At 42.4% G+C, this 13,382-nt stretch overlaps 1 protein-coding gene across 3 annotated transcripts in view; it reads left to right on the forward strand.

The window, feature by feature from the left end:
* Positions 1-13,382, forward strand: part of vac14 (vac14 homolog (S. cerevisiae)) — a 214,195-nt gene that overhangs the window by 77,756 nt on the left and 123,057 nt on the right. For all 3 annotated transcript variants that reach the window (XM_055648696.1, XM_055648698.1, XM_055648697.1), the window contains exon 14: positions 2,957-3,110. In XM_055648696.1, the coding sequence (XP_055504671.1) occupies positions 2,957-3,110 (154 nt within the window). The remainder of the gene's footprint in view (positions 1-2,956; positions 3,111-13,382) is intronic.

Here is a 13,382-nt window from a genome sequence, read left to right on the forward strand (position 1 = left end):
AAAGGGAGGTAAGGGAGTCTGGTCAAACAGGGTGAGGAGAATGGTAGAAGATGCCTGTCCTTGAACCAGAACAAGTCAAGCACAGCACTCTTCACTAACTAGCTAAACCAGCAGGAGTAAGAAGTCACGCAGTAATGTTCTGTTCCCACCCACCAGAACTTGTCTGCAGCCTCGCAGCAGCTGGCAAATCCATCCACATCCATCCCAATCGGTCGGCCATATGCCCATTCCTGTGCACGTGGTATCCATTAATCAGACCTTGGAATCATTTTTTAAACTGCTTTCATGTTACCCCACTGGTCTACATTTGATGATACAAGTGACAGAGCAGATTGTTTATTGTGTAATTAAGGAAGTGGTCTCAGGGGACAGTTACTGTAACAGCTTGCTTTGCTTTACAAGTACCTACTCTAACCTGTCGTCCAAGCCTTGCCTAAGCACTGGAGGTAAGTCATGGCAGTAATGTGTTAGCACGGAGCATTATATTTTACTAGACCAAGTGCAGACCCGTTGGGTCTGCTCCCCCAATGCAGCCGTTCCCTACCCGTAGCCCCCACGGGAGATGTGGTCCTCCAACTCAAGCCGTTCCCGAAGATAAGATTGCAGCACTCAGCAGTGCGGCTGTTTTTAAATGGCGTCTTTGAGGCGAGAGGCGGGCGCCAGCAGCCGTTATGGTCGCAGGAGGCAACAAAATGAGTGAGTGGGGGGGGGAGAAGGATTTTATAAAAAAATGTGTACATAAACACGACAGAATTTAATCAGCAGTGGATACTTGGAATGAAAAGTGAAATCTCTACCGAAATGGAAAAAAACTGGGCGTTTCTGCTTCTGGTATTGGCGTAGCAACGAATCAAAGGCTGGCACCCACGTCAGGCAGAAACACACACACAGTTTTAATATTATATAGATAATCTTGGAATGTGTGAAATAGGAGAACGGCTTTGTTTACGTACATTCAGATAATTTAACATTAATATCTTTGTATACATAATAAACTGTGCGCCTTTTATAATGAATGGTAATGACCTCCGGAATGGCTCGCATAGAACAGGAAGAGAGAGTGGACCAGTATCTGATGTTTAATGTCATCTCACGTTTGTCAATTATCTCAACTTTGTTATGCTGAAATATGTCTCCTCTGCAGATTAATCATTTAGAACTGCAGTAAATCCTCGTTAACCCTCTTTACAACAGATTTTGGTTATAACGGACAGAGCATCCCCTCGTTAATCAGACACCACTGTCTCTTTAAGAACACAGGCTGCTAGTTATACTGTAGAGGCCATAGAAATTGACAAGCAATTGCTTCGATTGACACGTGCAATGATGAAGGATGTAAAGTGCTGAAGTAAATCAGCAGGTCTAGCAGCAGCACTGGAGAGCATTATAAGTGACATTTTGGGTTGAATTTGTTACAGATATACACCACCCTCCATTTAAGGAAGTTCTCCGTCAGGCCCCATTTAAATCTTTCCCTTCACCTTAAACGTATGCCACCTAGTTTTTGATTCCCCTACCCTGGGAAAAGGCTGTTTGCAGTCACCTTATCTATATCCCTCATGATGTTTTACATCTCTATGGTCATCCTTTAGTCTCCTACACATCAGTGATAAAGTTGTAGCCTGCCTAACTACTGAGGCCCTCGAATCCTGGCAATATTCTCAGTAATCGTCTTTGCATTCTTTCCAACTTAATGGCATCTTTCCTGTAGCAGCATAACCAAAACTGTACACAATACTCCAAATGTAGTCTCCCAACTGAAACATGATGTTCAACACATTTGCACAATGCCCTATCTGATGAAGGCCAGAATGTCAAACACCTTCATCGCCACCCCGTATACCCGTGACTCCACTTTCAAAGAAATATTTACTTGGTAACATAAGGCTCTCTCTTCACTGATGTGGCCCAGCACTTCAAAGACAACCAGGTTTAGGCACCAAATTCTGTCCCTACCAGTGACATCACATCTCAAAGTGACTGAGGAAATTGGGCTCTGGAAGAGAGAGAGGGGGAGAGAGAGAGAGAGAGAAATATTGGTTTAATGTGTTACTCAAAAGCTGGAACTCCAATGGTGCAGCCGTATAGAGGCACTGCACTAAAATGCTTCCAACATTAATTGAAATTATTGTGGCCAATGTTGGTTGTTTTTTCCCAGAGGATAATCTCAAATTTTTCATTCAATTTCCTTCGAAATGAGCAATAACATTCTGTTCACTTCCTTAATTACTAACTGCAGCTAGCCTTTTGTGAATTATGCACTCGGAGTAGCAGATTTATCTGCATTCCAAAGCTCTGCAATCTCTCCTCATTTAGATAGAGCACATTGATCTCCCCTCTGCCCCACAAAATATCTATATTTGGGGCATCAGCAAAGTTAATGACCATCCTTCAGCCAAGTTGTTTTTTTAAGATGGTTGTTTGGTGCTACAACTGCCTCAATGAACTTACCAGGATCAGGATTATTGTTTCTGATTACTTCTCAAGCACTGACTGTTCGCAAAATGAATCTCCGCAACCCCCCCCCACCAGGCTCGTCAAGTTTCCACCCCCTCCAAAATAATAATGAGCAAATAATATGTTTGCCCTAGTTCCCCTCACAAATACAGTGCTCACTTTGCAACCCAGCATATTAAATTTAAACTATACCTCCCATGTGCCATTATTTTCAGGTAGGAACAAAGAAGTTGGAAGAATGATCCATCCAAAATCCTGTTTGAGGGTATATTGCATAAGAGATCTATGTTGCTTGAATCCTCGTAACATATAGTCATTTGAGCTTAGCGTTACTGCTCAATTACTCAAGTCGTGGTTATAAATCTGGCTTCCTTTCTCCTCCTCCCACTCCCTGTAAGGAATTGCATTAAGACTGTGCACCTGATGTTTTGAACAAAATAAAATGTGTACTGTTTTCTTTGTCGGGAGTTTAAAGAGCAATGTCGATTTGTGATTGCAGGTGATCTTGAAAGACCTGGAAGTACTGGCAGAAATCGCTTCATCTCCAGCAGGTCAGACAGAAGGACACGATTCAAGTGAAATCATCGGCATCCAAAATAACCAAACTGAGCTGCACATTCCTATTTCTTCCTCCACACCAATGATCTCTTCCAGTAAGTACGACGTTGGTCAGTATTCTCAAGATGCAACTATGTTCAATGGGTCAACTCAGAAATACAGTGATAAGAAAAAACAGTGTGTAGAACTACTTATTTCCAAGCCCTTTAATCTATGCAGTATGTTAAGTCACAACAACTTGAATTAAATTTGCATCGTTACTATGGTAATAAGATGCAAAGCTTTTCATAGGAATGTTATGATGAAACTTGGTACATATGAAAATCAAAACAAACTGACAGGGAGTTGAAATAAAAACCAAATGCTGGAAGAAAATGGCAGACCATTGTCAAATGTGGAAAGGAAAACAGTTAACGTGTCGGGTCCAGGCCCTTTCAACAGAAGTGATGGTGTAACAAATGTGCCTAGGTCGCAAAGAAGGTAGACAAAGGCAACTATGGTGGAACAAAGGGCATGGCTTTAATCGGGTGAAATAAAGCAGCAGTTAAAGGAATGACAAGGAAGTTTAATCTGATTTAACTGCCATTAATTGCCATCTAACTCAGTTCTTTGTCGATCTCCACCACATCACCCTCTCATCTGCACTTCGTTTTGCTCTTGTTTCGAGAAAAATCTCAATCAATTTACATGTAAAACCTCCACTGATTTACCTGTGGCATTCCTTTAATCACGATGGTTCAATAGTTGCCAATATGCCTCCGTTTACCGTTACTATCACCAACTTTATTAATCCAGTCTCCATTAACTTTTAACCTTGTCTGACCTTCATCAGCCTCTTCTTGGCCCAGGGTAGATAACCTGTTTGCTTATTCACCAGCAGATCTAGCAAAACCACATAATGTATATTCAGACCTAAATCTCTTGAATCAAAGCTGCTTACTGTTCTAGACTCAGTCTGGGCTGCAAATGTAACGTGAACTTGATTGGTAAATTAACTTAAAATCTATTTACTCTGGATCCTTCGCCCTCATTTTGAAGTGCAAGGAGTTCAGAGACATTTTTGTCAAGATTAAAGCCATCAGACTTCAACAGAAGGGTTGTTACTCTGTTGTTCCTCTACTTTCTCTTACTGGAACACACGCCTAAAGCCCACCATAGCTCCAAATGTTTATAATTTTCTGTTGTCTGTGACTCTGACCCTTTGATTTTATCTTGCCTGTGAGTCACAAGCCTTAACTCCACTGATCTTATTCCCACTGCAATGCTGACCCACTAACCTTTATATCTGGTTCCACCTCGTTAACTAATATGATTCTTCCTCGAGGCGTATTGTCCACCTCTCCTTCAAATCTTTTGTTATTGACTCCCTACAAAGAAACAATTCCAACCTCTGATCTACTGCTCCCGCCCTTTCGATTGCAAATTCATACAAAATAACCAGCCCCCAAGCCTTTCTCAGAATCCTTGCTTAAATCCATCTAATGATGTTTCTACACCTGCCACAGTACTGAGGTTTATTGTCATAATTATAGATACAAGCTTGGATTATGACATGGTAATGCATTCCACTTAGTTCTTGTCTATCTATCCACAGCCTTTTTACAGTTGACACCATTGCCCTCTTCCAGTGGTTAGCCCTGTGTTTCCAATTTGAAGTAAATTACCTGAAATTCGGGAAATTCTGGTTGTCTTCAGGCAATTTTAGGGAAATTAAATAACGGCGGGGAATTGACACATCCGGCCCGCGAAGGGGTCCAATCCGGCCCGCGGGATGATTTGGCGAAAAAAAGTATATTTACGACCATCCGCGCCGGCGCAGTTGGGGGAGGACCGTCAGCTGCGTCACAATTGAAAATGGCGCCGGTGACGCAGTAGGAACGCAAAATGACGCTGTCTCCCCGTGCATGCGTAGTGGGCCCGGTATCCACCTGTGAGCAGTTGGGGCAGCAGTCGCACCTGTGTAGTTGGGGAAGGCTTAGAAAATTTCAGCAAATACCATCAAATTCCAGGAAATTTGGGATTCTATTTAAGGAAAAATGGTTTTGAGGTGTGGAAGAACTGGGTTAGCCACGGTCATCTAGCTAGGGGAGGGGGCGATTCTCATGGACTGGCATTTCTTCAATTCTGTGGACTTCAAGTGAAGTAATGTTATCCTTAGGGACTGCTTAATTTGAATTTCTCTGTGACAAAAAGATCAATGTGTCCAATGCCTTTGAGTAAGGAGTCACCTTAGGAATGCCCTGACCAACTGGTAAATCAGAAATTGCCATGCTTGGAGGTCAGTCATATCTTTTGTGGCAGCTTCCTACATAATTTTGGCCATCAGCAATATTAAGAAATGAGAACTTCTGCCAACATGGATTTTTATTAAAGTATTGCTAGCTTTTGACTTTAGAGCCTGAAATTATTTTCTGAAATGTTGTTGAAATTCTCAACAAGCTTTCCTAACAGCTGTTGTTCCTCCCTGCGTGCTTTCTGTTGAGGTGGAGTTGCTTACACTAACTTTTTCCATTGCCTCCAAACGTCAACTTCTTTCCTCTTTGGATGTTGATAACCCAATCTTGGCACCTTTGAATCGCTGCTTCCTGATATAGCTTTCCTCCACTCTCAACTTGCTATTTGACACCCTCTCTCATCAGCAGTTTAAAAGAGGTCAAGTTTAATAAAGTCCATGGATTAACAGATAATGATCTCCTTCCTGTCATGGGTTGTTCTCTCTATCTCATCAGGTAAATGAATCCATGTTTCTGCCCTTGGTCCCTGTGACGTGACAGCAGTGTTTGCTTGTTCCCGTGTCACCTTTGTTCGAAAGCTGCAGTGCAGATCAAATATTTGTGCTGGGTACGCATTTGTGCTGAAGTCGGATTCTCTTTATCTGCTAAAGCACCACAGCTACTTCTTAATGTGAGGGAAGAATCGGTCTCCCTCTGTTTCCATGGAAACAAGCGAGCTGCTCTGACTGTCAATGTTCCGCATAGCCTTCCTTTTGAAAAGAACATTTTATTATGTCCTAGCTAAAAGCTCCCAGATTTCCTGTTTTTGTATTCCTTGCATTGTCCTATGAGCACAGGGACTCATTAGTGTTAAAGTAAGTTATTATGTGATAAAAGTTGATTTATTTTTAAGTTGGCTTGATATGTCAAGTGATAATTTTACCATTTCTGAATTAATTGAGGATATTAACGCAAAAAATGCTTCAGATAATTTCTCAAAAGTTGTTGAAATTTAAACCTGATTGTTAATAGAAAGAAACAAGATTTGTATGTATGGTATATAGCACCTTTTATGACCTCACAAAGCACTTCACAACTGAGTACATCTACCACAAATCAGAAATATTTAATGTAGGAAATTTAACAGACACTTTGGACACAGTGTTCAAATTTGATAATGATCTTAAAATCTCTTGCTGAGGCAGAAATATTGGTCAGAAGCCAGAACGACTTCCCTTGCATTTTAAGATGTGGTGCCTTGAGATCATTACCTCCTTGATTTATTGTCTTCTCTGTGAGGCAATATCATCATCAGTGCAGCACAGGATCGTTGGCCCAGATCTTGTGCTCAATTTTCTGCAATGAGTCTTGAAATCACAACAGTCACGTGTAGTGGACTCAGAATCACCGAGTCACAACTGAAACTATAATACCACTAGACAAAGTGAGACCCGTTGGGTCCCAGTCACATGGGAGGCCTGGTCCCCCAACGCAACCCGTTCCCCATACGCAATATTCCACCACTCACCCATTCCCCTAACGCAACCCGTTCCCCATACACAATATTCCACCACTCACCCATAGCCCCTAACTGCGCAGGCTCAGCTAATTTCTCCTCATCCCCGAGCACTCCCTCCCCCTCCTCTTCATGTGTGTGAGGGGAGGGGGAAAGTGGGGTGTGTGGCGGAGAGGGGTGGGGGGGTTGTGTGTGGACGGGGAGGTGTAGGAGGGGGGGTGTGGGGGGGGGGTGTGTGTGACGGGGGGGAGGGATGGGGGGACGTGTGGTGGGTGGGGGGAGGGGTGTGCGGGGGAGAGGCGGGGGGGGGGGGGGGGGGTGGTTGGGGAGCAGTGGGGGGTTCTTGGGGCTGGGGGGGGGGGTTGTGGGGGGAGGGGGGTTGTGGGGGTGGGGGGTTTGTGGGGGCTGCTTTGGGTCCCTCCGAAAGTCCGGTTGGAAACCTCCGCCAGCTTTCCCCAGCTCCAGTAAAGACGCGATGGCGCAGGAGGGGCGGACCGTCCTGGGGAGTGACGGGAAGAGACTAATCCACGCGGCACCAACTGGCAGGAGAAGAGTTCGATCTGCGCGCACACGGTTTTTAAGATTTTTAAACCTCGCTAACTTTTACGACATTCAACCAATCAGAACGAAACTTGGCGCACTCGCAGCTCAGGAGAATGGTGGGTGAAATGGCGAAAAATCGTAGCACTGCTGCAAACCGTTTTTTCGCAAATAGAAAGACCGCCAAACCGGAAGATAACAAGATCAGAGTTTTAGTTATGTATAGTAGAAGAATCCAAAGACCTTCACCTGTTTGTTACCAAGAAATAAAGACAACTCAGAGACCTGCAATTAAGACCTGCAAAATGCAACCACAACTTCTAAAATGCAATTAACTATAGCTGCAGATATTAACCATTTTTTAAACTAGCTATCAGTAAGTTACAAGTATTTGGATATTTTTATTGGTTTTATTTCGGTATTCAAATATCAGCAGCTTTAATAGGTGTTTTATTGCCCATCTTTCGTGATATGCGGACGGACGACAGAGCTTTGATCGGATCAGTGGGATGTGCAATTTCCTGGTTATGAATATATGTTGCATTTGCTGTTTAGCATGCAAGTGGCCACTTCAGTGGGTTGTGCCTGACTTCATGTGCTGAGTGCAAGCCTACTTCACAGACGTTTTGGAAATACTAAAAGATATGTTATGCCACAATGTTATAGATGTTGGTGGAACAACATTGTCTGAAACACTCAGTAAGGAAAGATAAACTGAAAAGAGAAACAGAGTTCGTATTTTAGGTGTTTAAGAAGGAACTGCAGATGTTGGAAAATCGAAGGTACACATAAATGCTGGAGAAACTCAGCAGGTGCAGCAGCATCTATGGAGCGAAGGAAATAGGCAATGTTTCGGGCCAAAACCCTTCTTCAGACTGAAGAAGGGTTTCGTCCCGAAACTTTGTCTATTTCCTTCGTTCCATAGATGCTGCTGCACCCGCTGAGTTTCTCCAGCATTTTTGTGTACCTTCATATTTTAGGTTATTGACTTCCCATCTGAATACAGTTCTGCTGATGGTTCATCGGTTCCTGAACCTTGTCATGTATTGGTTTGTTATTGTCACATGTACTGGGATACAATGAAAAACTTTGTTTGCCTGCTAGCCGTCAAACCAGGCTACATGAGTAGAATTAACCCATACACAAATACAACAGGTAGAGCAAAGAGAAAAATACCAGCATTATACTGTTACAGCTACAGAGAAAATGCAGATTTTTTTTTTAAGTGCAATGGCTGCAATGAGGTGGGTTGGGGGATTAGGACTACACACCTGTAGCTTATGAGTAGACCATGTAATAGTCCGGGGTGGGGGGGAAGCTATTTCTGGATCTGTGACCTGCTTTCAACCTTTTATACCTTGTGCCCAATGTGCTTTCTTGGCCATAGCTTCAATGTTGGCAGGACAAATTATTGGTGATATTTATGCTTAGGAACTTGTAGCTCTCAGCTATCTCCACTTATGCTCCATTCATGTTGTCTGATGTACACCACCTTGTTTCCTGAAGTCAATAATTAGTTCATTCGTCTTGCTGACATTGAGAGAGTGGTTGTTGTCTTGACACCGTGTTACTAAGTTCTCTATCTCCTTTCTGTACCCTGTCTCGTTATTGTTCAAGATCCGGCCCAATGGCCCACAAAGTTGCAAATGGAGTTGGACCAAAATCTGGCCAGGCAGTTGTGAGTCTATAGGGAGAATAGCAATATGCTGAGAGAGCATCATTGCAGGGCATCTGTGTTAAGAATTATCCTAGAGGATGTTTTTGTTGCCTATCCTCAATGATTGTGATGCATAGGTCAGGAAGTCAGGTGTGACACCTTGGGCTTTTGTACGTCCTGTGCAATGAACACTGTGAGAAGAAGGCATTGTCCGAATGGTGGGCATCATTGGTGATGGCTGCCACCCTCTCGAGGCAAGCCTCATGGATGCTTTCGATAAGCATGGCTGTGCCCATGATGGACTGGGCTAAGTCCACCACTTTGCTACATCTTGTTTGAATGGCCGTACTTTGATGCAACCAGTCCATAGTGCACCTGCAGAAGTTTGTTAGGACATTCGAACACACTGAATCCTTTAAAATTTCTAAGAAAATATAAGTGCTAGTCAAGTCAAGTCAAGAGCACCTCCTTTCATGGTAACATCTAAATGCAGGACCATGCCAAGTCATCCAAAATGTTATTGCCCAGGATTTTTAATTTGCTAAGTCTCTCCATTACAGACCTATCAATGAAAACTGTCACATGGTCTCCCTGCTCCCCCTTTTGGAAGTTAACATTAAATTCCTTGGTTTTCTTGTGATGTTGAGCAAGAGCTTAAAGGTGCCCATTTATAGTATAAGTATGTCAATTTTTGGGCAAATTGAAGTATCTTCAGGTACTAAGTCCAATATCTCCCTGCATCACTATCGAGAGAAACCGAGAGAAGTATTACATTATTGGGAACAGCAGTATATCATCCAGCCCCTCAAGTATGTTCCACCATGTAACTAGATCATGGCTGATATTAATCTAATGCAATCATTTAGGACTGAGATGAGAAAAACATTTTTCACACAGAGAGTGGTGAATCTCTGGAATTCTCTGCCACAGAAGGTAGTTGAGGCCAGTTCATTGGCTATATTTAAGAGGGAGTTAGATGTGGCCCTTGTGGCTAAAGGGATCAGGGGGTATGGAGAGAAGGCAAGTACAGGATACTGAGTTGGATGATCAGCCATGATCATATTGAATGGCGGTGCAGGCTCGAAGGGCCGAATAGCCTACCCCTGCGCCTAATTTCTATGTTTCTATTATACCTTTACTTAGACAAAACCATTAATATATTTTAGTTAATAAACATATATTAAATCAGACTTTAAATTAGCCATTAGTCTGGTATCATGTTCCCAGGTTATGGAATGAATTCATAAATGCTACCTGCCAATACGTGGGGTTATTTCCTAATTTATCCCTGAAAAGCCTGACTATCCAATTTATTGTTTATTAATTAATTCTAAATTCCACAGCCTGTGGAATGAGTTCATTCTATATATCATAGCCGTCCCTTTCAGTACCTTCTTAACATCTTGAAAGTTTTCATTCGTTGCAGCTGCAAATTTCCTCAATTCTATCAAATGTTAGCCAAATGACTGCAATTGCTGCTTGTAATTATCCAAATGTCCAGGAAACCTTGATAACCATGTTCTGCCCCTTCCTCTGTTCCATCCTCTGACTTAGTCCTCCCGCTGTACCCTGTTTAGGACGGTGTATCCCAGCACGTCTTTTTAACTATGTAATCTGTTGCTTTCGATATGAAGCCCAATTTTCCGTTAGCCTCTGATTTTTATCAATGCCCATGTCATGGTTTTTGATCTATGCGTCCGGACTCAGCTGATTTGTTGCCACTTGTCCTTTCTCCCAATTGTCAGAGTCTGTGCTAGTTTCAAACTTTTCAAATGTGTCGGAAGGAACTGCACATGCTGGTTTAAACCAAAGATAGACACAAAGTGCTGGAGTAACACTGCGGGGCAGGCAGCATCTCTGGAGAGAAGGAATAGGTGACTTTTTGAGTCAAGACCCATCTTCAGACTAATCAGGGGAGAGAGAAACAAACAATGTTTCCCCTGACTAGTCTGATGAAGGGACTCGACCCAAAATGTCACACATTCCTTCTCTCCAGAGATGCTGCCTGTTCCGCTGAGTTACTCCAGTATTTTGTGTCTATCTTTGTAAGTAGAGTTTCTTCCTGCGGAGACATAGATCAACAAATGCTGGTCTCGAATTTTGTCCTTTCAAAAACTGTCTTATCCTCAGTCCTAAATGTTTACACACCATTTGACTATTGCTAAACTGTCTTAATCTCAGTCCTAAATGTTTACACACCATTTGACTAAATCTGACATTGCTAAACTTAATATAACTTGTCTCCTGATTGGTTCTAGCACACGATGTTTAGAAAACTATCATTGTTTACAGAGTTGTTCAGTACTACCCTTATAGATTCACTTTGGTAAATAGCTCCGTTTTTTGTTCCAGAGCATGTCTTTTCCCTTTCCTCCACTTTTGACCTCCAATTCCCATGCTATTGTCTCTGGCCGGATTCTTTATGAATCGACCATGTGACTGCCATTAACACGCTGCAGATATCAAAATGCAATACTTGGTGCAATCTGTCTCAGAGTTTCCCCAATCCACCTCAAACCCTTAAATCCCTTGGCACCAAATAGCCAAACTCGCATAGGTCATGAAATTGAACTGGAGGCTTTCTGGAACCTTGCATTGTAGTAGAAATTCTATTAATAGGTTATTACTTTTTCTGGTTTACACAAATTATTGAAAAGGCAAGTAACTCTGCTCTTTAGGGCATATGGTCTGATCTGCTTGTTTAATCAAATGTGTCAACGTTACTGCTGGCCGCATGCGATATTTAGCATTTTTGAATGCTCCATAGAAAGAAGTTTATTTACGAGCAAAGTGATTCATGCCGGAATAGTACTGAGCAGTACAGACTAAATCTCAGCATGCACAGAGCTTCCTCACGACTGTTATTATGACATAATCCTTGGTCAGGTTGCTGCCAGACCTGGAGCAGGGCAGCATTATTCTGATCACTCCCCAGTGACGTCCTGCTAAGCGAGTATATTATGTTGGCCGAGGATGCTTTTGGGATTGGTTATTGTGCCCCAGAATTGAAAAGCTGAAATGCATCCAGAGGTCTGTGCATGAATAATGCCAGGAGTTGCAGAGTCAAGAGACATAACCTTACCCCTCTGGACTGCACTATCCACCCTCCCTTTATTATAACTGATGGTGGTGAGACTGCCCATAGTTGTGTGACTATATGAATATGGGCTGAACGCCTCCACAGGACAGAAAGTGCTGGTGGGCTGTGATTGCTTCCATTTTTTAAATAAATCCCTTTTTTCATTAATTTTGCCATTCAGAAAGGGATGAATAAAGTGGACAGCAATTCGGGTGACTGCGACAGTGTAAGTTCAGTGCGTGGGATACATCATGTTGGAAAGTTCAGCAACACCAAAAACACCTTGCACCTGCAACAGGTTCTTTCCTGTAATTTATTCAGTGCCATTCCAACAATCCCACTTTCTGCTTCACCTTGGCCACGCATTCCAACCAGTTCTTTCTCAGTACCGCAGCTCAGCTGAGTCATGTTTCCTGCGCCTTTGGGTAATGGGCCTTGAGGGACAAAGGGGAAAATAATCGGTCAGCCACTTGCCATAGAAAAGGGTTCACTTTTGCGGTGGTTCACCCGAGCACCATAAGCTAGTTTAAACTAGTCACAGATTTTCTTCAGTCTGTGGTCTGATAATGGATCCTACCAGAACTGTGACATTATCCACTTACGAGGAAATTTTCACCCGAATATAACCACTATCCAAGATCATCGCCTCTCATTTGCCATGTTCTTCTTGATGGACTTAGCAAGGAACTGACACCACATACAAACAAGATAAAGGAAAGAGCTTTCTATTTTATACCCAAGAGTGTTTTATTGTCATATATCCCGGATAGAACAATTAAATTCTTACTTGCAGCAGCACAACAGAATATGTAAACATAGTACACTGTTGTGAGAGAATAAAAACATTAATTTGGACTGCTATGGACGTCTGTTTAGACCATTTGCCTAAAATTATGGATTCCTGCCCAAATCCCATTTTGGAGAGCATGCCCGTTAGTTGTGTTTCATGAAAGATCTTCTGGTTTAAGTCCAACCTCCTGTCCTGTACATAGACAGTGGTATCTCAGAGGTCTGTTGGAGATATAAATATCTGAATCTAAATTTTATTAGTTATTTATGTTATGACATCGAATGGAAGCTGCATACCAAATCTCGTTGCGCTTATGTGCAATGACAATAAAATATATTATTATATTATTATTATTATTATTCTTTGATCTGGTTGATAAATAATCCCAGAGTAGATCTGTTTCAATGCCCTTAGACATAATCTTGTATTTCACATTTTGCAGTGAAATGAGTCAAAAAAGTTTGATCTCATGTTTCTTCCCTTTCACTTGTAGATTAGAGTGAGGATGCTCTTCTCTTGGATTTTGACAATCTACAAGCTGGGTATACGGCAATGTGCTTTTCCAGCAGGTC

This window comes from Leucoraja erinacea, chromosome 17, assembly GCF_028641065.1.
Source record: "Leucoraja erinacea ecotype New England chromosome 17, Leri_hhj_1, whole genome shotgun sequence".
Lineage (NCBI taxonomy): Eukaryota > Metazoa > Chordata > Chondrichthyes > Rajiformes > Rajidae > Leucoraja > Leucoraja erinaceus.